The sequence below is a fragment of the Globicephala melas genome, chromosome 2, assembly GCF_963455315.2.
Source record: "Globicephala melas chromosome 2, mGloMel1.2, whole genome shotgun sequence".
In the NCBI taxonomy this organism is placed as follows: domain Eukaryota; kingdom Metazoa; phylum Chordata; class Mammalia; order Artiodactyla; family Delphinidae; genus Globicephala; species Globicephala melas.
Window position 1 is genome coordinate 99,217,067 of NC_083315.2, and position 25,678 is coordinate 99,242,744.

General features: G+C 40.8%; 1 protein-coding gene across 1 annotated transcript in view; it reads right to left on the reverse strand.

Annotated features, from left to right (window-relative positions):
- FMN1 (formin 1) overlaps nt 1–25,678 on the reverse strand; it is a 405,529-nt gene that overhangs the window by 173,347 nt on the left and 206,504 nt on the right. The window contains exon 7 of the mRNA XM_060294520.1: nt 7,741–7,828. Within this exon, the coding sequence (XP_060150503.1) occupies nt 7,741–7,828 (88 nt within the window). The remainder of the gene's footprint in view (nt 1–7,740; nt 7,829–25,678) is intronic.

The window sequence follows — 25,678 nt, forward strand, 5'->3', positions numbered from 1 at the left end:
CATCAATCAGCAGTCTCCCAGCGGGAACCACAGACAGCCCATGCCACGGAAATGTCGTCTGTGTATTGTACAATCCATAACCTCACCATTATTTAATTATTGCTAACACTTAATTCGATTCTAGTACGCTATCTTAATATATACTTCAATCTTTGTTAACTATTCACAGTTATTGACAATAATCAATACTGTGGTTCCCATGGCAAAAAAAAGAATTTCTAAAAAAAGGAAAAAGGAACCCGGAACTTGAAAAGGCATCATCTTAGAAGAAAATCTACAGTAATATAAAGTCCAATTTTCTTGAAAAGATATTAATAATTGCAATTTTATACTGCATGGCAGAACCAACTAAAAAGGGAAGCAAAGGCACAGAGAATGAAGAAACACAAACAAAAGTTGCCTCCAGACACATAAAGAATAGCAACTAGAGAGGGAATATATTTTACGATCTTATCTACATTGCCAAATGCTTGCTAGCGTGTCGTGTTAGTTGGTACAGACCTTTACTCGAGCTTTGATGGAAACAGGAGGCAGTAAACAGGAGCTGGCTGGCAGGTGAAAGAAATGACAATCCCAAAAGGGACACATCTAATCTGTTCCCAAAGCTCCAAATCACTCAATCTTATGAAGCAAAAATCCCAATTCTTGCCTAAGTCCAGGCATGTACTCTGCCGCAAGGTGCCATTTTATAGGTGCAATTAAAATTGTCCATGGTTCAAACCTCAAAGAAGGGCACAGGCGAAGAATTCACAGAACTTCCCCTCCTTCGTCCCCTCTATTCTCTGTAGGGCAGTGGAATGAGAAACAGTTTGGGTTAAGCTGCTTCTGTTCTTCCATTAGTTCTGGTTCTTTTAAGCCAAAATTACATTCCAGGCAGATTGGATGGTCTCAGCCAGTTGCCTCAAGGTAAAGTACAAAGAAATGCCACCCTCTGCTTTCTGGATTCGGCTCTGAGAGTGAAGGAATGCACAGGGGTTCAGAGAGAGGTGGGTGGGAACCCTGCTGCTCAGGTGTTTTAGACTTGGTGGGAGAAAGAGAAAGCTGGGAAAGGAAATACAGTAGCGTTAGAACTACTGTTTATACCGCCAGGGCTTAATAAGTTGCTTCACCCTGGCGCCTTCCTTTGGTATGACAGTAGGTCGTGACCACCTGTCACCCTTGGTGGGTAAACTCCTTCACACATGCCCTCCTCAACTTGTTCTCTTACTTTCAACGTACTGGCATTTGGTGGCGATGGTGAGAGAGCAATTAAATAACGTTTTCTGATTCTAAAATCTGGCTTTAACTACACTTGACAAAATAAACAAGTTGGCTTCAAAAGATTCCTACGGAGAAACCCCGGACTGAAGATAATCCAACAACGGTAAGAAAAATGGCAGAGCAGAGGCTCTGATTGCTAGTACGAGTTCTTCATCAGTGGTGGAATGAATTAGAAGCAAGGACAGTTGAATCGGATTTGCCAAGATGTTGACCTCCATAAATTATAATAGAATTTATCCACAGACTGTTTGAAATGTGGGTTTAAGTCCATAATTTTTAATAATAAGCCTCACCCTGTTTATATACTGAGCCTTGAGATATTAGCTGTTGAGAGCTTAAAGCCATCAAAATCAGTAAGATATCTAGAAAGATTAATCTCATTTTAATTTATACCTTTGCATACATTTTATAATGTGAATATTAGTTCTGTCACACATTGACATGATGTACAATTTCTTAAAAACATATCTTGAGAAGCATGCTCTAAAACTTTTTACTGGCAGGGGTGCACGATAAAAATTTTGGCCTTTGAGTATAGGTCTTCCAGGCTAGAATTAGAATATTCCTCAGGAAAGTCCTAGACAATTCATGGTGAACTTCAGATGCCTGGTGAAATTCATTATGTGTTAGACAATTGGCATAAACCTTGACAGAGATTTCCAGAAATTATTAGCAAAAGGGAGCAAAGTCCGGTGGGCATTCTCAGATCTGGGTTTTAGACTCTGGGCATACAACTAGCTGAAATCCTCTTGCATTTTGATTTGAGATTTCTAAACAGAAAGATAGTCTTTGATGCAGCTGAACCCCCAAACTGAGATTCTGGACTAGTAGGAAATAAAGTGAAAAATGTTTTATTTTCATGTTAGATTAAATATTATAAATATGAATTCTGAGTGTACGGGAAATTCCAAATAGATGCCAGGAGGTTTCTGGCACTTAGTCTGTTGCAGTGCATACGGAGGTTTATATCAAGAATAGTCAACAGCAATTTTCCATCTCCCCGGGAAAAGAATAAGAGGAAATCACTAACGTGGAATGAAAACACTAATTTGCGATCATGTAGGCAGTCACTGTGTCCAAGGATGCCAAATGCTTTTAAATATAAGTCATCCAGTTTAGCAGATGGAAAACCAGCAAGAAGTAAATCACTTATTTGGAATCTCTCCTGCACCAAATACAAGTGCAGTGGTATTATGACCAGTGTCCTGAAACTATTCTTCCTCCACAACAAAGGTCTTGCCTTTAGTCACGCAGTGCTTTTCAACTTCAGTCAGTACAGGGATTTGGCTTTCTCCCACAAGATGTTCCACAACATCTGGGTAGAGAGAAACAGATGAGGGTGGCTACCTTTGGGGGGGATGTTCTGTCTCTAACTCAGCCCTATCTACTTAGCGTCAGGCTAGAATTTTCAGATGCTCATTGAAAACTTTTGCTGAAATGTCGCCAGTCATCTCAGACTCAATCAGCCAAAACAGAATTGACCTTTTTGCTTCTACCCTTTTTGCTTTCTCCCCTGTATTTCCATTTTATGTTTTTGGCACCATTATTCACATTCTTGTTGAAACCAGCAATCCAAGGTACATGTAAGACTTCTCCATCACTGTGTGAATCTCAGGGGACTAACCGTAGCAATCCTCTCTCCAAATATCCCTGGTATACGGTCTCCTCTACGCTTTCACAGACATAAGCTTAGTTCTGGCCTTCGTCATTTATTATGTCAACAATCACCGCCCCTTTCTAACAGATCTAGCCACCTTCAGGACTATTTCTGTTTATTCATTCAAGAGACCCTGGACAATCGTCACCTAGGTGCCCGGCACAACAAGGTGCTAGGGACACATCAGTGAGCAGTCTCCCATCTTGGAGCTTATATTCTGGTGGTGGATGTAAGTGAGAAGTAGGGGAACAAATAAAATATTAGCTGCTGTGCAGAATATAAGAGAATTAACTTAGGGTGACTTAACTTAGGGAAGAGGATCTGGGAGGGCCTCTTTGAGGTGCGTGGCTTAACCCCAGCAAAGAAAAGAAGCTGTAAAGAGCGGGGTGGAAAAGCATGCTGTACCTTCAAAGACACAGAGGAAGGAAAGCACTTGGCCTGTTTAAGGAACCAGAGGACCACTGTGGCTACAGTGCAGGGAGAGAGGAAGGGAACACAGCCCAGTGAAGGAGGAGGTATGGCTGTGGCCAGAGCATGAAAGGGCTTGGGGGCCAGTCTCCAACGGCCTCAGAGATATCTCTGCACTCAAAATCAGATCACAGCACTGCCCCTTTTAAATGTGAGATTCTGTCTCCCTGTTACTGATGGGATAATGTTCAAGTTTCGTCTGATGATACTCAGGGCCCTTCCTGGTCTGGATGTTACTTGCCTTTCCAGCACTTTGCCCTGAAACGAGCCACATTCACATGTAATGTATACACTCTAGGTGTGCCTCTTTCCACATGGCTTCTTTCCTCAGCTGGAAAAGCTCCTTCTCTATGTGACGACCGCCATTTCATCCTCTAAGACTCATCTTAAGTTTGACAGGAGGAGCCAATATGTTGCTCTCTGTGATTTCACAGGAAACTCTATACTGTGATCTTGTGATCCTTTGTACATCTCTCCCACCATCCTGTGAACTCTTGAGAATGTGAGAGTCTGGATCTTACGTGTTGTGGCAGTCATAGTGTCTGAAACAGAACTGGCATTCAGTACATGTTTACTGAGGGCGGGTGGGAAGGAAGGAATAGGGAGGGAGGGAGGGAAAGAAGGATGAAGACGTTTTGGCCAAATGCACTGGAATGGAATTCATGACATTCTGATTTCATCTAGTCTAAGGTTTAGTCTATTCTTTAAAATCAAATTAAAATCAAAAATCACTTACTGAATGACATTTACACATGATACATTAGCCCAGTTATTGGTAAATGATGCTTAATTATCAGAGAAATTCTGAGCAAAGAAATGCTACATGTCATAAAGGAACAAGCACTGGCTCTATTATTTGCTATCAGTTAAGACCTTGAGGTACTGAGCCCCCAAATTCCACTTTGAATATACATTATATGCAGTGTCTAATGGACAACAGAGAAGTGCCCATCTTACAAATGAAGAAAATAAGGTTGCTTTTTAAGAGCTGAACAAGTAAAAACTGGATTATCCATCTGTGGGAGGTAACTGTGGGCTGAAACACCCAAAACTATTTTCAAGGCGACCAGCAAAAGGGAAAAGGGCATAAACAAATATCTAACGCCAAGTAGAGACAAGTGACATGGACATAACAATGAACAGATACGATAAACATTTTTGTCATGACAATGGAAAATTCTCCGATCTTCTCTGAGTGAATATACTAGCTTTCCGGTTTATACATCAGCTCCGTGTAAGTTTGCACTAAAGTGCAAGTTACCTCTGCACACTGACAAAGATGAATGTATGACCAGAAGGCTGAAGAACCGTCTCCCAACCGTGGTCACCTCACCATGGGTGACATGCTGTATGACCTTAACTGGCCGCCAGCTGGCCTGCCCCAGTCAGATCTCACGACAGCTACCCCTCTTACGTTAAAACAAACGTTTAGGTCAAGGTCAGCACAGGGAGTCCTTTCATCAGGATGACAACACAAGGCCAAGTGCATTCCATTCACGACCAGACATGGATTCAGAATGAAATGTACCTGACACAGCCCGGGCTCCTAAGTGACCTTCAGATGCCAGTGTCAGTCAAATGATTCTAAAGAGAAATTAAGCTCGAGTTATATTGCTATATTCACCTGGAATGCATTACTAAATGAAGACATGAAATGGAGATAATTTTTTTTAACTTAGGAGCCAACTCTGTGGTGGATAACAGAGATGCCCTGAAGCAAGAGAAAGAATGAAAATGGTGTCCGTGAGTCCTAGAAGTCTGTGATGCTACAATCAACATTTCCAGTGCTAAAAATGTAAGGTCACGTCTACTTCATATAAACATGTTCTTGTCCAGAGGAGAATATCGGAAAAGGTCTCGGTGAACCAATCTCTTATTCAAGTCACCATGAACATTCAACCCAACAAGGTTGGAGTGCCGTGGGAAGAAGGTTTACAGTCCTGAGATGCTAACTGGAATAGCACATGGCCGGAATGAGTCTGATCCGTATGGCAATCTGATGCGTACTACAACAGGACGTGACTAAAAAGAAATGAATAAAGTCCAAGGTGCTGTTGACATCGTAAAAGCTCATATCCACAGTGCTACCTGTCATGGTGACGAAACCAAGCATACTTGATTTTTACCAGGCTTATAAACAGTACCGTGGTTTAGGACAAGACTCTGCCACTATACCTGAAAAATTCCTTTCTATTTCAATGATTGCATCAAAAAAGCGACTCTCCTTGACAAAAGATTACAAACTTCCCTGCCGTTATTTTTTTGGTTTTATATTTTCATTTTTCATTTGCGTCAGCATCACAGTTTTCTATGTGAATTTCAGAAATTCCATTCTAGAAGATCTAATACCTAAAGCCACTGAAGAATCCTTTTCTAATTTGGATGGTAGACCTTGCCAGCCACCCTCTGCCCCAAACTCAAATCAACTAGTGCAACACTGTCTGAGGTTTAATATTCACACTCAGGTATTCAGTTCTACTGTCAAGCTTAAATATTAAAAACAGACAAGCTTCTTTGAATACTCCGTGACTGTCATCTGACTCAGGATATGTTTAGTTTTATGTGGAATTTTAAATGTTTGTAATAAAGCAAAAATTTTAAGCCCTTAACAAAGCTTTTTTCAGAGGAAAAATAATGTATGAAAGTTTCTTAAGTGCCTTTCAGTTAGGGACCTACGGGTCTTCTGCTGTGTCTCAGAATAAAATAACTTTGAGGCAACACCAACTAAGACCTGAAAGGAAGTGTGGTTTCAGAGTGTCTCCTGTTATACCCAAGCTAAATTCTACTGAAACCATCTACGAGAGATTGTATTACCACTCAGAAAATATTATCAGTGACATGTCAAAATGAAGATTTACATTTAACTGATGACCGAGAAAGGGGGAGCGTCGTCTTCATGCAAGACGCGGATTGCAAAAACATCAGATTTTTGAGTTTACTTTTCTAGGGCCTAAGAAAAATATATACAAGTAAAATTCCCTCTCTAAATGTCTTATTTCAAACTGAGCCAAAGGAAACCAAGTTGAAATCGCGTCATTTGAAAAAGAATAGAGGATTAAGGAACAGTGACATTACTGAGTTAAGAAGGAGAGTATTTCTCCATAGAAGCATTCCTGCTAATGAAGAAGAAATGAGGGAATTAGGAGATCATTATTCGGCAAACTTCTAATGAAATAATGAATCTAGGCAAAGATCATTAGTGCCCACCAACATCATAGAGACACACCAGATATTATGTACCTCTTGATAGAGTACACAATAGCATCTGTGAAGTACTCTTCCCTCACTCAGATTAACTCTCTAGATCAAACTAACAGTTTGCAGGAACCACAGGGGACAGAAGAACGTAATAAAAACCCAGGCAACGCAAACAGCAAAATCTAAAATGTGGGAAATTCCACAGGATATTCTTCTTTTTTGAAGAAACTGGCTTCTTCAAAAAAAAATAATTATGAAAAAAAACAAAAATAGAGGATAGAAACCTCTAGGTCAAAAGAAACCCCTGAGAGGGGACTTCCCTGGTGGCGCAGTGGTTAAGAATCTGCCTGCCAATGCAGGGGACACGGGTTCGATCACTGGTCTGGGAAAATCCCACATGCTGCAGAGCAACTAAGCCCGTGTGCCACAACTACTGAGCCTGCGCTCTAGAGCCTGTGCGCTGCAACTACTGAGCCCACGCACCACAACTACTGAAGCCCGTGAGCTCTAGGACCTGTGTGCTGCAACTACTGAGCCCATGTGCTGCAACTACTGAAGCCCGTGTGCTGCAACTACTGAAGCCTGCGTGCCTAGAGCCCATGCTCCGAAACAAGAGAAGCCACCACAATGAGAAGCTCACGCACCTCAACGAAGAGGAGCCCCCACTCACCGCAACTAGAGAAAAGTCGGTGCGAAGACCCAACGCAGCCAAAAAAAAAAAGAGAAAGAAACCCCTGAGAGATGGACACATCTAAGGCAATGCGTGAAATCTGTTTGGGTCCTCATTCAAACTAACTGTAAATGAATAGACGAATTTACAGACAATCAGTGATATTAGAACTACGTACTTGATGACATTGAGAAATTATTGCAAATGTTTTTAAATGCATGCTGATGGCACTGGAGTTACGCTTAAAGTATCCATATCTTTTCGTGGTGTGTTACCATTTTAAAGGATGAATTATAAAATGCCTGAGAGTTGCTTCATAGTAATCTAATGGAAGGAGGGTGCTTTAGATAAAACAAGAGTGGATTAATGGTTCTGTAGCTCGGTACAGGGATTCACCGCGGCATTCTAATTTTGTATATGTTTGACATTTTTCACAATAAAAGCTGGAAAATTTTAAAGTTGGAAAAAAACGATGAATAAGACTTACCCTGCTGGATATCCTTCATTTCTAAATGCAAACTAGATATCAAGATTCCCACAGTTTGAGATCGTTTTCCATCCAATAACTTGATGATCTGGAATTTTAAAAAATTAACACAAGCTCAAACCACCAATCTTTCAGAAGCATACCAAAAACCTTCATGGTTTTAGACAGTCTGGTAAACTAAGCTGATGCTACAGTCACTCTATGTTAATACTTTAATTTGAATGTAACTTATCCACAAGTATAGATATTTTAGAAAATAAAGGAAAAACACCACCCCAAATTCCACCAATCTAATACGAGCACTCAAATCTTTTTTATTCAAACACATCTTAACTAAGTTGTAATTGCAACACATGTACAAGTTTTTATCCAACTTTTCCACTTATCCTTGGCCTGCTTCCACGTTGGACTTCGTAAGACACTTCACAGCCTCCAGCCTCCCTGGCTACAGTGCAGGATCATCTGCTGAGTGGTTTAGGGGAAATATCATTGAGATCTTGACTCCGCTGTTTACCAGTGATATGGCCTCGGAAAAGCGACTTAACCTCTAGGAATTCAACTTTTTCATGAAGTAGGGCTGACTGTACTTAGTTTGTACATTTATTCTAGAAATTAAATGGCATAATATAGGTAAAGCACCTAAAACAGTTCCTGACACAGACTTATTATTTAAATAAAATTGCTCTAGTCAGGAGGGTTAGGTTGCTTTGTATTTGTGCTATGATTAATATAAATAATACTTTGTACATACAGATTTAATTTGAAATTATTTAGAAGTGGTCTTTTATAATAATGTATGTATACAGAAACTTTTATAATCCTTTTAGAAACTCCAAATACCTCATTGCCAATAATTTCAACCCCTATGAATATTCCATGGAGAGCTCATCACAGTTTTGTCTCTCTCTAAACCAAATCAGCCCCAAAGAATGTATTGCACAGTGGCCACTAGGGGAAAAAAAATTACCTTTTTCTCTCTCTTGTGGCAGGGCTACAAAAATCAATAGGAAATACGCACAAAACATCACCAAACCTCATGTTTTTAATGCACTTTTCTGGGTAAAATACAAACTAAAGAGCTATGCTTCCTCTCCCACCTATGTATACACAAACTTACCAAAAATGTAGTGAAGATTAAACAGTAACACCTACATTTATATTGATACTAACTAGCTGAGTTGCTTGCTGGTTGAACAATAAGGGATAACGGGAGCTTGCTCCAACCAAGACTGTCTATTTGTCCAACTGTCTAATTACCTATTGATTGATGCTGAATCAATGATCGCCAGCCCTTTATCTTTCTCTGCTCAGCATGGCTACTCTTATCTTACCGTTAGGCCGAAAGTACAGTAAACACTAAGCTTTCATCAAGATAAAAGGAAAATCTGATTTTCAGCCTAATGTGTTTAATCATTTCAACATTAGCCTTAAGGACAGATTCTTGGAGGATACAGAATTGCAGTTTTTAAAAGAAATAAAGAAGGTCCTTGGTATTTTTATTTATTTTTTACACGAACGCAAAGGAACAAGATATTATGTATATCAAATATCTTCTTAAAAGATGCAATTTCTAGCTTTTTCTTAGAGAACACAAATTTAAAGTGAAACGATTTTTAAAGTCCAATACAAAATTAAGAAAAACCTACCGGAGCTTCGTGTAAATATTCAGACATGCATTCATTCATTAACAAATATCTGCTGTGCATCTGTTACATGCCTGGCACTGCTCTGGACTCATGCCCTTGACGTCATAAATTTTGTAGAATTTAATGATTTAAAATTGCTGAGAAGAACTAAAAAGGCGAATAAAACCATGACTTGAACTAACTGCAAAGCAAATTCAAAATAAGAAAAGCTTTGGGAATTGACTAGATTTATCCTTAAAAGACCAAGATAGTGACTGAGATACAAGCTTGGTCGTGGCATACACATCAATGTCAAGGAGACAGGCACAGGAATCAAATTTATGACAAGAGGACAACTGGGTTGCAAAAATGTCTTCAAACCAATATTCACCATGCTATCCAGTTAGGGTTCTGAAAACCCTGGGTAACACATTCTACCTACGGGAAAAACAAGGTTCAAATTCAAGGTTTTCTAATAGCTAATTAAAAGGAGGCAAGAGAGTAACCACAAGAGAACAGAGAGAGAGGGAGGGACTGAAATTGAGATTGAGGTTCTGTCTGTCATTGGATAAAAGCAAGTAGCCATCACCAAAAAGTGTACAAACAGTAAATGCTGGACAAGGTGTGGAGAAAAGGGAGCCCTCTTACACTGTTGGTGGGAATGTGAATTGGTACAGCCACTATGGAGAACAGTATGGAGGTTCCTTAAAAAAAAAACTAAAAATAGAACTACCATATGGCCCAGCAACCCCACTCCTGGGCATACATCTGGAGAAAACCATACCTCGAAGAGATACATACACCCCAATGTTCATTGCAGCACTATTCACAGTAGCCAAGACATGGAAGCAACCTAAGTGTCCACTGACAGAGGAATGGATGAAGAACATGTGGTACATATACACAATGGAATATTACTCAGCCATAAAAAAGAATGAAACTCTACCATTTGCAGCAACATGGATGGACCTAGAGATTACCATACTAAGTAAGTCAGACAGAGAAAGACAATATATATGGCTTACATGTAGAATCTAAAATGATACAAATGAACTTATTTACAAAACAGACATGGACTCACAGACTTCGGAAACAAACTTATGGTCACCAAAGGGGAAAGGTTGGGGGGAGGGATAAATTAGGAGCTTGGGATTAACATATACACACTACTATATATAAAATAGATAACCAACAGGGACCTACTGTATAGCACAGGGAACTCTACTCACTATTCCATAATAACCTATATGGGAAAAGAATCTGAAAAAGAATGGATATATGTGTATGTATAACTGAATCACTTTGCTGTACACCTGATACTAACACAATACTGTAAATCAACTATACTCCAATTTAAAATAAAAATTTAAAAAATAAAAAGAAGCAAATCCATCCCCACTTCATTGTTCAACCAGGCTGCCCTGCGGAACGGATGTTACCATCCTTGCAATTCTGTTTAATAACCTGGCACGGCAAGCGTTTGGAAAGAAAGTGTCTGTTACCTTCGGCTGGACTGAAACCTTAAGAGTTTCCTGAAATGCGGTGCTACTTCCTAAAGAGGGGGTAGGCAGTGCTCAAGTCAGAGCATTTGTATTCTCTTCCCTATTTGTGTCAAATTCTCTGTCTACCTCTAACTAGACCTTTAAAAAGAGTCTCTCTTCAATTGTGGAATACCACCAGGTTTCTCAAAACCAGCTAAAATGGTAGGAACACAATGGACACGGAATGGGTATATGCCCTAAGCCCTCGTCGTTTCTTTTGTTTTCATGACTGAAAGGTTTAGTTTTTTTATTTTACTACAGTAAAAAAAAAAAGAGAGAGAGAGAGAGAGAGAAAGGAAAACATGAAATCTACCATATTAACAACATTTTAAATGTCCAGTACATCACTGTTAACTATATGCACACTGTTGTACAGCAGATGTCTAGAAGTTTTTCATCCTACATGATGGAAACTCTAGACCCCTTGAACAGCTATACTCCATTTCCTCTTCCCCCTAGCCCCTGGACAGCTTTCTGCTTCTACAAGTTTGACTGCTTTAGATACCTCAAGTAAACAGAGTCATGAAGTATTTGTCCTTTTGTGACTGGCCGATTTCACTCAGAATAACATCTTCGAGGTTCATACATGTTGTAGCATGTGATAGAATCTCCTTCCTAAGGCTGAATAATATTGCATTGTGTTTGTGTGTGTATATATATATATATACATGTGCGCATATACAGATGCGTATATATGTATTCCATTGTGTGTGTGTATATATATGTGCGTATTGTATGTGTGTGCATATATATAAATATATCCATCAATGAACATTTAGCTTATTTCTACTTCTTAGCTACTGTGAATAATGCTGCAGTGAACAGGGGAGTGCAAATATCTCTTTGAGATCTTGTTTTCAATTCTTTTGGATAAATACCTAGAAGTGGGTTGCTGGATAATGTGCTAGTTCTATTTTTCTAATTTCTCAGCATCTTTACCAACACTTATTACATTTTTGTTTTTGATAACAGCCATCCTGCTAGGTGTGGTTTTGATTTGCATTTCCCTGATGTTAGTGATGTTGAACATCCTTTCATATACCTGTTGGCCATTTGTAGGTCTTCTTTGGAGAAATGTCTATACATGTCCTTGCCCATTTTTTTTTTCCTTGCCCATTTTTAAATCAGGTTTATAAAAACTGAGTTGTAGGAGTTTCTTACATATTTTGAGATATTAACCCTTTATCAGACATACGGTTTGCAAATATTTTCTCCCATTCCATATACATCCTTTTCATTCTGTTGATTGTTTCTTTTGCTGTGTAGATGCTTCTTAATTTGATATAGTTCCACTTGTCTATTTTTGCTTTTGTTGCCTGTGGTTTGGTGTCATTTCCAGGAAATAACTAGCAAGACCAATATTATGAAGCTTTTCTCGTGTTTTCTCACAGGAATTTTACACGTTCAGATCTTACATTTAAGTCTTGATTCTATTTTGAATTGATTTTTGTTTATGCTGAAAGATAACCGTCCGATTTCATTCTTTTGCATTTGGATATCCAGTTTTCCCTGCACCATTTGTTGAAGAGACTATCCTCTCCCCATTTTGTAGTCTTGGCACTCTTGTTGATGATCATTTGACCACATTCATGTGGGTTTATTTCTGAGCTCTCTCCTCTGTTCTGTTGGTCTATGTCTGTCTTTATACCAGTACCATCCTGTTTTGTACAACAGGCATACCTCGGAGATACTGCAGGTTTCGTTCCAGATCACTGCAATAAAGTGAATATCACAATAAAGTGAGTCACACAGATTTTTTGCTTCCCAGTGCATATAAAAATTATGTTTACACTCTGCTGTAGTCTAATAAATGTGCAAGAGTATTATGTCTATAAAAGCAATGTATATACCTTAATTAAAAATAGTTTATTACTAAAAACTGCTATCACTTGAGCCCTTCAGCAGGTGGTTATCTTTTTGTTGGTGGAGGGTCTTGCCTCAGTGTTGATGGCTTCTGACCGGTCATGGTGGTAGCTGCTGAAGATTGGGGTGGCTGTGGCAATTCCTTAAAATAAGACAGGAATAAAGTCTGCCACATCCATTGACTCTTCCTTTCACAGACAACTTCTCTGCAGCCGGCAGTGCTGTCTGATAGCACTTTACCCAGAGTAGAACTTCTTTCAAAATTGGAGTCAATCCTCTCACACCACGCTGCTACTTTGGCAACTAAGTTTGTGTCATACTGTAAATCCTTTGTTGTCATTTCAACAGTCTTCACAGCATCTTCACCAGGAGTAGACTCCATCTCAAGAAACCACTTTCTTTGCTCATCCAGAAGAAGCAACTCCTCATCTGTTCAAGTTTTATCATGAGATTGCAGCAATTCAGTCACCTCTTCAGGTTCCATTTCTAATTCTAGTTCTCCTGCAATTTCCACCACATCTGCAGTGATCTCCTCAAAGTCATCCATGAGGGTTGAAATCAACTTCTTACAAACTCCTGCTCACGTTGATATTTTGACCTCTTAGCATGAGTCACCAATGTTCTTAATAGCATCTAGAACGGTGAATCCTTTCCAGAAGGTTTTCAATTGACTTTTCCCATTTCCATCAGAGGAATCACTATCTATGGCAGCTATAGCCTTACAAAATGTATTCCTTAAAGAATAAGACTTGAAAGTCAACATTACTCCTTGATGCATGGGTTGCAGAACGGATGTTGTGTTAGCAGGCCTGAAAACAACATGAATCTCATTGTACATTTCCATCGGAGCTCTTGGGTGACCAGGTGCACTGTCCATGAGCAGTAATATTTTGAAAGGAATCTTTTTCCTGAGCAGTAGGTCCCAAACGTGGGCTTAAAATATTCAGTTAACCATGTTGTAAACAGATGTGCTGTGATCCAGGCTTTGTTGTTCCATTTATAGAGCACAGGAAGAGTAGAATTAGCACAATTCTTAAGGGCCCTAGGATTTCTGGAATGGTGAATAAGCACTGGCTTCAACTTCAAGTCACCAGATGCATTAGCCCCTAACAAGAGAGTCAGCCTGTCCTTTGAAGCTTTGAAGCCAGGCTTTGACTTCTCCTTCTCGAGCTATGAAAGTCCTAGATGGGATCTTCTTCCAACAGAAGGCTGTTTCAGCTACACTAGAAATCTGTTTAGTGTAGCCACCTTTATGAATCATCTTAGCTAGATCTTCTGGATAACTTGCTACTTCACCTTGCACTTTTACTTTATAGAGATGGCTTCTTTCCTTAACCTTCATGAACCAACCCCTGCCAGCTTCAAACTCTTCTTCTGCAGCGTTCCCACCTCTCTCAGCCTTCATAGAATTGATGAGAGGTAGGGCCTTGCTCTGGATTAGGCTTTGGCTTCAGGGAATGCTGCAGCTGATTTGATCTAGCTAGACCACTAAAACTTTCACCGTTTCACTCTCTTATCATCTGTGTGTTCACTGGAATAGCACTTCTAATTTCCTCCAAAAATTTTTCCTTTGCATTCGCAACTTGGCTAACTGGCGCAAAAGGCCTTAGCTTTGGGCATATCTCGGCTTTCGACATGCCTTCCTCAGTAAGCTTAATCCTTTCTAGCTCCTGATTTAAAGTGAGAGATGTGTGAATCTTCCTTTCACTTGAACACTTAGAGGACATTGTGGGGTTCTTAATTGGCCTAATTTCAATATTGTTGAGTCCTAGGGAAGAGGGAGGTCTGAGGAGAGGGAGAGAGATGGGGGAATGGCTGGTTGGTGGAGCAGTCAGAACACACCCAACATTGATTCAGTTCCCCATCTTATATGGGCGTGGTTATGGTGTCCCAAAACAATGACAGTGGTTACATCAAAGATCACTGGTCGCAGATCACCATAACGAATATAATAATAATGAAAAAGTTTGAAATATTGTGAGAATTACCAAAATTGGACATGAAACGAGCAATAATGTTGGGTAAAATGGCACCAATAGACTTGCTCGACACAGGGTTGCCACAGACCTTCAATTTGTAAAAACTGCAGTATCTGCAAAGCACAACAGAACAATGGTGCCTGTAGTGTGTAAAACTTCTAACTTAGGAAGTGGAGGACACTACCAAACAAATTACAAGAAAAAGAATCAGAAGTAAAAGAGGGATTAAAAAGCCCACAAAGAGTAGAATACATATTTTAAAATATTCTTAAGTCCAATATGCAAAGTGACTAAAACAAAAACAAAAACAAAAAAACACGGAGGAAAACAACACATTAGACTTAATAAACAGACTCAGTGGGAGTTCAGTCAGCTAAAAAGTCCCATCCAAGACTTCAGTATATATTCAGATCATTCCTGAGGTCACTTGAGGTTGTATTTCTATAGGATAGACTTATAGAAATGGTTCAAAGAGCATGTCCATTTTACATTCTGATAAATATTGTCAAATTGTTTCTAATAGGCATCATCAATTTATACTGCTGCCAAGTACTTGAGAGTCACAGTTTTCCTGTTCCCTCACCCACTCTAAGTATTATCAATTTAAAAAATGTTGGCCAATATGATAGGAAAAATGTTTTTTCACTATTTGGCATTTTTAATGATTTAATAGTAAGGCTAACCATCGGATTACTGGTCACGTGTTCTTGTGAACTGTCTTTGTATCCTTTTTGCTGTTTTCCAATGACTATCTATTGGGCTGGTTCAACGCAACGAAATTTAAATAATGACATAGCTGAACAGCAGGAAGAGAGACTTACACAGAGATTGCTGTGGATAAGAGGCATTTTCTAAGGGAGGAAGGGGGAAGGGAACTACCTTTTACTGCGCCCCTACTAAGGTTTTATGCACCTCTGCACACGAGCCAATCCAAATGGAGAGCTGTGAATTGCGGGCAGTGAACACCATGATATTGTGAACTTTTATTCCTTTAGTGGCCCCCTGTGGATTTCCAGAAAGGTAACAAGACTACAGGCTCAGGAGTCCTGTAAAGTCAGTGCAGTCACCTCACTGCTAGGGCATTAAAGCAAGGGGCACAGAACGAGAAGCACACTTTGTTCTAACCCAATTCTCTTTTCTGATATTTGTGATCAAATGTCATTCCTCCTTACACAGATTTTTACCTATTATCTGAGGCACTTACCTTCACAGCAGAGTAGGTAGGAAGAAAACATAGAGGAAAAAAGACAAGATTGAGAAAACGGATGGAGAGAACAAACAAGGAAAAGAAAGAGGGAAGAAAAAGGTTTTTTTTTTTGTTTTTTTTTTAAGACGTTCAGTTAGTTATCAACCAATAATTATTACACTGCTTTTAAAATATTCTCTTTTAGAATCACGGTCAAGTTTCAAATAACCAGATGCAATTTATGGAGAACCTTCCACTAACTGAAATTTCCTCCTGTTTTTCTTTTATTGTACCATACTCATTCTTGCTAAGCTAACTTCTAGACAGATAAAGTCACCTTCAAAATTCCTCTCTGAAGAGAAAGAAAATATGAGAGGAAGATAAACTAATCTTGGGTATTCTTCCCAATTCACTAGCTTCTCTAAAATATCATGGGCTTGAAAGCAATCACAATCAACTATACCTTCCCTATTTGCATTACTGAACAGTGAAGACTGGCGATCGTAATGATTATCTGGAAAACTTTTAGAATCCTAAATTGCCTGAGGCTGTCAGATATTTAATAGCCTGCCTTTTTTATAGTAGGAACTTTTCTATTGAATACATTTAAAAAATAACCACAGGACTTTATATACAAAAAAATGTTATGATACATAACATATCAAATCATTTATTAACTAAAAATTTAATTAATCAGCATCAAACCATTCTTTAAGCATTCTGGTTGTTATTATCCTGTGTTTTTGTTTTGGTTTTGTGGTACGTGGGCCTCTCACTGTTGTGGCCTCTCCCGTTGCAGAGCACAGGCTCCAGACGTGCAGGCTCAGCGGCCATGGCTCACGGGCCCAGCCGCTCCACGGCATGTGGGATCTTCCCGGACCGGGGCACGAACCCGCGTCCCCTGCATCGGCAGGCGGACTCTCAACCACTGCGCCACCAGGGAAGCCCTATCCTGTGTTATTTTAACAAATTTTTAAAGTTGTCTGGCCCAAGTCAAAGGTTCCCAGCAATGTAACACTCTAAGTAGAAATACAAATAAAACTAAGAACCAGAGCCATAAATACAACGGTCCTGCCCTCTAGCTTTTAGCTCGAGCCTTCTGAGCTGTCATATTCCCTTGACCAGCTATAGAAAGTGACAGGCATCATCACCTGGTGACTGGTCATTAAGAGAAAAATCAGGAGACCAGCCTTCTATTTCTAGGCCTGCCCTGACCATCATCCCACACCAACGCTGAGACACAGTCAGTCCAATTCAGCAACACTCACAATATGCAAACTCCGATGTTGGTGCACTGCAGGGCTATAAAGATTAAAAATAACATATATATATACACACACAAACACATACACGTATGTATATATATGTACATATATATACATCCTTGTTCAATGGGAGTTCAAAGACCGGTTTATTTATATGAGAGAAACTCACATAAATAAGTCTGACATAAGGGAGCTATTTACAGGGATCGGCTAACATGAAGAGTTTCTAATTGTTCTTAGGTATATGATACCTAAAAAATGCCAGGACTCATTGAAAGTGGGGATTTGAAGTGAAATGGCTGTTTCAGGCAGAGTCTTCCTTTGGGTAACCTGAAAGCATTTCCAGAAGCGTTACACTCAGTGCCTTTTTCCTGAAACGAAAGTCCAGGTCTCACCTCTAGAAAACCTCTCCACGAGGGAGAGTTGAGAGATGAGAAGCTCTACAGACCAGGACCTGCAACCAACACTGTAACCTAAGCGCCCCTTACCCACGCAGAAAGGGCTCCTTCCATGCCACGTGGCCACTGGGGCCGCTGGGGGTGAAGGTTCTGCGTTAGGCATTACGACCAGCCCGCAGGAGGGGCTATCACACTGCAGATCCTCAGGCCAGTCCTCCACATTTGACTGTTGGATATCGGTAGGATTCCTGACTGTATTAGTCCATAGCTTCATAATGTGAATGTCAAATTCATGGTTTTCCACGTGGATGTGGAACAGGTAGGCAGAATTATGCCTTGAAGCTCTCAATGTGACCTCCTTCCAAGTGGGTCCGGGGAATAAAATGCCCATTTCAGGCTGTTCGAGAAAGATATTTCAGAAAACATTTCTGAGAGAGTATGAGTACTTACAAAAGTTTGCTCACCTACTGAATATTCTGCTTTAAGTGGCTTTTGGAATCCCTTAGCTGTTAGCGTTGAAGAAACCTGCAGATGTTGCCTGACTTACCCTCTTCCTTTGGAATGGCCCAGATATTTAAGGATGGACCTTACTTTAGAAGAAAGCTCACACTTTAAGAAATTATTACAGGTGTATAACAGACACATCTTTATAGCCGTTTTCCATCAAACAAATAAAACGCAACCCTACCTCAGCTAATTGTAAACACAACCTAAATTTTTCATCCTATTCCTGCTCTGTGACTGCTCCCCATACCCGTTTTTCATTCTTCTTTGTCTTTAGCTGCATATTACTTGCTTTGTTATAATCCTTAAAATCATTTTCTAGTATTAAGTAGCTTTTGGCACCGAAGCCTTTCACTTTACGTCTGACTGGAATTCCTCATGCTTCCATTTCAAACAATCTTGTTCTGCTCTCAGGGAAGGCAGACAATGGCTGGTCTCACCATCCTCTACACAAAGCTCCTTCATAAACCTCAAGACCATCTTTTTTTTAAAAAAGAAAAAAACAAGAGATGCTTTATATCAAAGCCTTAAAAATCAGTTTTTGAGAAGCATGAGCAAGCCCTCAGTTTATCTTGGTCCTATCTGGAGTCAGCTGAACTTGGCAACACATGGCCTTCTCCTAGGTATAATTACAGTCTGGAGGAGAATGCAATTTGTGCAGCATTCCACTGACCTACAAGCTGACCTTGTGCAGGGGCAAATTCACAGGTTGTGTGAAACCCTATTAGACATGCCTAGTTTAAGGCAAAGCCTTTCCAGACCCCCGCCGCATGCCAGGATTAGGGCCTGTCACACATGCGCACTATTACATCGCCTAAGGACCTCTCGCCATGCCTTCCAGAGAGGGGAAGGCAGGCCCACGCCCCACCCTGTCTAAACCTGCACCTTGAGCCCGTGCATCCAAATCATTATTATTTCTTACATATGTGGATTTTTAGAAAAATCTGCCTCGTTGAATAAGAATGAAGACAGGAATGGGAAGACAGATTTGCTTCAGTGGAAAAACCACACCCTGACTGCTCAACTAGAAAAGTCTTGCCAGACAGACCAAGAAAGAATTCCTGCCAGGTCCAGTGGGATTTTCACATCTTCATAAAATCCATATATATCTTTAGCTTTCTGCCTGAGCTTGGCAGACATGGCCAGAAATAAAAATAAAAATAAATGGTCTGGATAGGCCACGAATGCTGGAAGCACACTTGGCCAAGTGAGTTCGGCACAGCTACAAAATAAAGAGAATCACAGAAGCCTTCTTCTTCCAGGGAGCCCTCCCTGCCTGAAAACGAGGAGTCATTTCCACACTTACACCTTAGCTAAACACCAAGCGCATTGAAACCTAAAGCAGATCAGGTGGGTATGCTGTTCTTCAGCTTAGTCCACACATTTGAACTTTCTCAGTTTCAGTCGCGGGATTTCCATCTCCAGTGAAGTCGGTTTTATCACAGAGCCTGGAGGACAGGCCCCATGTCTAGTTACATACAGCCTCATGCATTATCACCAATGAACATCTTTCGGTCACTTCAGGCACATTAAGTACATGTGAAATTTGCTGCCTTTCCCTTCTTCCACCAAAAACAAATAAATGAAGTATCTACATACATGGGTAGATATTTACTTTCGAGACAATGATATGTATCAAATCTCCCCGGGCAGGGCGCTTTCGACTATAGAGAACAAATGAGTACATGGCTTGCCTCTCTCAGGGAGATCAAACAACACAGTGGAGAATACACAGAAAGGAGACAATCTGACTCTGCAAAGCAAAACTCTGAAAAACACTATTTCTATTTTTGTGCCTTCAGACTGCCCATATCTTTTGCTTATGCTTCATATCAACACTCACCAAATTCCACTACTTGGCAAAACTACAGACATTCGGAGGCTGGCACAGAGCACACGTGCTACTGATGACAAGTCAGCTTGCCTCCTTAACAGTAATCCTTTGCATTTCTAAGGCACTAGCTTCCAAACGGACCAAGGTACTTTCCTAATGACTGCCGCATTTATCTTGAAGACATTCTCACGGACTAGGTTGAAAAGCAGGTAGAATCCTACGGTGGAGACGTAGAAAATTGATGCACCTATCCTAAGGGCTTTAAGCTTGGGTGACTGAGCTGATAGTACCCTTTGGATTCCTCCAAATCACAAATATAAATCAGTATGGAGTCTGAATTTTGGCTGGATTAGAGAGCGGTGTCTTCTGGGGATGAGATATGGTATATATCAGGGAACCCCTAGGTTTAACTTTTATTCTCATTTAACTCTCACCCATTCACATACTCCCCAAATTGGAAATCCTTATTTTATAAGTAATAGAAATCTAATTTGGAAAACACTGTTTCCCAATGGACATTCCAAGATGTCACACAAGATGATACATGGTCATGAGGCAGGGTAGCCCGTGGATGTAGGCCTTATAAGCACCCTCTCCCCCCTCCCCCCAAAAAATCATGGAAATAAACAACTGACACAATCCCACTTCACAGCTGTGGCCAGCCTTGTGCCCTCCCTGACACTGCTAATGTGATGGAGACTGGAGATGAGACAGGTAAGCAACTACTTTTCCCAGCCAGGACCAAGAGCTAGGGCCAGCTGGAGGGGAATAGCAGGACCAGAGTTGGCAGCCGTCTTGCTCTCTCCTCAGGGAGAATGGGCACTCCCTTGGAAGCATGCATTTGTTTCTTGGTAGGTGCCCAGGAAAATAAATGCTGACTCAGGTTCCTCGTCCCTTCTTCTCCTGCACTCCACCCCCTGCCACTCTTCGGCATCACACCCAGAGGAGCTGGTTGGCGGGCTCCATGGTGCCCGCCATATTATGAAATGTCACCTGTCTTGGTGTAAACAAGCCCTCGCCGCTGATGGCCAGCGTGGGTGGGTATGCTTCGGGGTAGTGGCCCCCATCAGCCGGCCTGATAAATGGCATTAAAATAAGCTTTCCACACGCAGCCTGATATCTGTGCCACCAAATGTTTCAAGGGAAACTAAGCTGCACTGTTCTGTCAGACTGTTAGGTCTGAATCTCTTCCACGGCCTTATTTTTGGGGACACGTAAAACTGCTCAGATGAAATTTACTTTAAGGATTTAGGCTCTTCACCAAGAAATGTGAAAAGGCAAACTGTCATCCTGTCCTGCGTCTGAGAACATATTTGGCATCCCATTCCCTTACTGATGAGACAGAAAAACCCTTTTATTGCTTTTCGGGCCAGTGAATTCTGTTCAGAAAGTAAATGGAGAGAGAAGGCCACAGCAGGTGAAGGTTGCGGTGGGGCAGGGAGTGTTGGGCACAGTGGGATCGGGGGGCGGGTGTGGGCAGGAGGTACTTCTGCTGGTTTTGGAGTTTTCCTGTTATGTAGAGAACAAACTCCGAAAACAAAATCACATGCATTTACTCTTGATCAGAGATCCAGGAGAGACATCAGTGCATTAACTGTCCTGTCTGCAGACAGGACCAAAACTACTGTCACACCAAGGTACAGATGAGAAACGTCATCCTATGATTTCTTAGTGCTCAAGGCCCCTTAAAGAGGGCTTGCCTTAATAAATATGAAACAGTTCTAAAACTGACAACTGACCTGGTGAGAAGCAACTGGACAGAGGGCTATACAGCAGAAACAAAGAAAAAAGAAAAAGAACAGAAGAATATGAAGATATCAACTTCTAGTGAAACATAAAACAAAAAACAAAAATATTCAAGACTCTGATGAGGTGAATACTAAGCTTTGGTGGTCAGAAAGTGAGAGGAAACAGTGACTCTCTTTGGGACAGATGTTAACGTCAGGACAACCCGGGAAAGCTCAATTCCATACCTTCAGGTGGTCTCCTGTCATCATGGCTCAACTTTCTCAAAGCCAGGAACTTATTCCATACACGTAACTCACCCTTTAACAGCAGGAAGAAGAATTTATTTACTCTGTTTTAGGAGGGATGGGAGCACAGTGGTTCATTACTCCTGATACACCAGAGGCATGATGCCACAGGACCTCTGAGTCACGTTTTACTCGTCCTTTGTTTTACATTTCTTTATTACAATCTCACTTCAAATTCCTGTCTCAATAAGCAATCTGCATGCCTAGCAAAGACTGGGAGAGTTAATGTTCCTTCTCTTCCCCTTCCCACCATACTGGACCTAGCACTGAAGAGCAAAGGGAACGCTTTCTCTCCACTACTCCTAAGTTGCATGGGAAACATCTCCATCCTATATACCTCTATATCCTGTAGGCAACGTCCTTAGAGAAGTTTGGTGGAGACACTAAAAAACTGTCTATGGTATAAGGCAATTAACAGCCTCGGGGATATCCTCTAGAAGTTTAGGGTGCCTGTGAATTAACAGGGACATCCTGAAAAATACAAAATCTCATTCACCAGGTATGGACGAGACCTGTTTTGGATGGAACTGTATTTCCCCTAAAAAAGATATGTTGAAGTCCCAAGCCCTAACACCTCACAATGCGACCTTATTTGGAAATAGGGTCATTGCAGATGTAATTAAGGTGAGGTCCATACTGGAGGAGAGTATACCTCTAATCCAATATGACTGGCATCCTTTTAAGAAGATGGCCATGTGAAGACACAGAGACACACCAGGAGAAGGTCAAGTGTTGATGAAGGCAGCTGTATGCCAGGGAATGCCGAAGATTGCCAGCAAACCACCAGAAGATAGGAAGAGGGGGAGAAGGATTCCCCTAGTGGTTTCAGAGGGAGCATCGGCCAACACCTTGATTTCAGACTTGTAGTCTCTGGCACCGTGGAGACAATAAATTTTTGTTGCTTTAAGTCACCCAGTTCATGGTAGTTTAAGTTGGCCCTAGGAAACCAATACAAGGAGTGAGAATGTTTTATTTATAATAAGCTTCCAGGTGATACTTACGCTGCTGGTCCATGGATAACACACTTTGAGTAGCCAGGTGACTGCAAATGAATGAATGAATGAATGATTTTGTTTACTATCACTGGCACTCAGCACAGAGCCTGATATATGTTTGTACGTTTATATAATCCCTAATTCCTAGAGGGTTTTTTTTCTGCTAACTAAATAGCTGGAAATGTACCCCTTCCTCTATCAATTTCCACGGAGTCCTCTTTCAAAGCTACGTGCTCAGTCAAGGAGTACGGCTTTCTCAGATACGGCCAATCCCAGGTACACAGACAGCCACACTGACCTCCAAAGGATTATACATAACAAAGTTTGTAAGACCTTTGGGCTTCCTGCTTTATTTATATAATTTCTCACTTAATATTGAGACATTGAATCTAGTCTCATACATATTCTTGGTGGCTCAAATAGGGCTTTTCTCTCCAAAATCTAGAGTGTTAGGCTTTTGAAAAGAACACATGCTAATAATTACTCCAAGCTGGTTAGAGATAATGGGCAACAGAAAAGTTATTATCTTCAATGTCATCGTATGTCTTTGATATGATAATCATTGCGTTCAAGGTATCAGAAATGATGGATGGCCTTTGATTCCGAGTGTACCATGATGCAAATTACCTGGCTCTTTCTCACTCCTGCTTGGAAGGTGAAGAGCTAGTGACAGTGGACACTCCTAGCTTCAGGGCCTCCAGCCACGAGACAGCAAAATCTGTGACACAGCTCAAAGAGAAACACTTCCTCTTTAAAGATACCTAGGGCTACTTTCCCTTTTCCTTTTCATCTAGAACAACCTCCCACATAGTTCTAATTTGCAGCTATTGCTGTAACATGCGCTATTTACTACCTAAGTCATTTTACCCTGTTAACCTTCTGGGTAACAGCAGATGACACAAGCACCACATTGTTTCTAAGGAGGCTCCCTGAGTTCCTTCTATAAACATAAAATGACGATTCCAGGAAATGTTAGTAAGAAAGGAGAGATGAAAGAGCATGGTATACACATATTTTAAAACTGCTACAAGTTTTGGTTAAGGCTTACAGTCTGTAACCCAGCACATTTCCCCTAAAATTAGTCTTTATCATCCTCCTTACTCTCACGGCCCATCTATCACGGAAAGAAAACACATTATATTCTTCAGTCATCCATGGGAATGGAGTAACATCACGATCCAAAATATTTATTCGCCATCATCCGTGAAGAATGAGCCTCTATATCCATCTTGGCTAGAATCATGAATATATGTTCCCTGAGGTTCCCTCATATGGACAGGTCACCTTCTGAGAGTGTGAGTGCAACAAGCACACAGTAGGTGATTTGTCCAGGGTCCTCCAGATGTCCTACTTCTACTCCTGTGTTCTTTCCCTAGCAATACATCTCATTCCAGCAAGGACGTGCATGCCTCATCCACCATGTTGAACAAGGCAATAGCCTCTAAGATGTGAAAATCACAACTACTTTGAGTTTGAAGGTAGCAGAGTAAAGGCCTGTCCACTTCCCTTTCTCTTATAAAATCAACCCCAAGTGGTAAGACTGAGGATCAGAAACACACAATCTACCTCCAGTGAAACTAGCAGACCCCCTTAATTTCCAAACAGAAACATGAAGGCAAAAGTAATTGAAAGAGTGGTAAATTCCATGGCAGAGCGACAGACGGACAAACCTAACTGTCTGCAGAGGAAGGCAGAATCTTGGACGTAAATGAATTAGAGGCACCCCGTGCTGGGGAAGGGTGAGGTAGGGAGCTAAAAATAAGGGGATTATTTAAAAGTTAGTATATGGTGCAACTAGGTGCCAGGTGTATAATCCCATTGATCATTATCAGGAAGTATAGTTTCTAGACAAATTCAACCAGACAGACTTGGGACTCGTGGACATCAGGCACTGAGACGTTGGGATTGAGGTCTTGTACCGGAATGGAGTCATTTTCAAAATTCCACCTCCTTTCTTGGATTCTCTCTCAGAAAACTGCAGTCAGGCTGACACCCCAGCCCCCAGAGTCAGGTGCCTGGAGAAATTCCACCTGGAAAAATGGATCAGTCTAAGAGCAAAGATAAACAGATCCTGTCATTCAGGGCCCCCCCAAATGAAATGGCTGGTCTGCAACTGTTTACCCTACTGTGAGACCCATCATTGGGCAAACCTCACCCATTCATACTGAGCTTCCATCCAGGTTTATCATGCCTTGATCTTGCAGCCAAGGATCACCAATTATTTGAGATAATCCTCTAATGGGAAATACAGAGGTCACAAACAAAAAAATGTAAAACAAGAAACTTGGAAGAAGGGACAGAAGGAAAGTAAAAAGCAAAGGAAAATGTGAAGAAACTATAATTTATAAATTCAGAAAGGTAACTGTATTCTTTAAAAAATGAGCTTCTATAAATTCACATAGAATTCTGAAATACAAAAACCCTTGTCTACCAAAATAGGAAGTCCATGGTGACTGTTTAAAATTGTATTCACAATAGACAGCAGAATACCAGACAGATGGCCAGAGAGGACATTGAAAACTGGTGCCCCTGGGGTGCAAGGTGGGAGCGGAATGGGGGGCAACAGGAAACCTTTTTTATAACAATTTTTAAAGCTGTGAAATATTATAGAAAAGAGTAGCATGTGCACGTTTATGTATAGTTTAAAGGACGACAAAAGTAAACCGTGTACGGGCGTACACCTTACCAAACTGAGAACTGTTAACACCTTCAAAG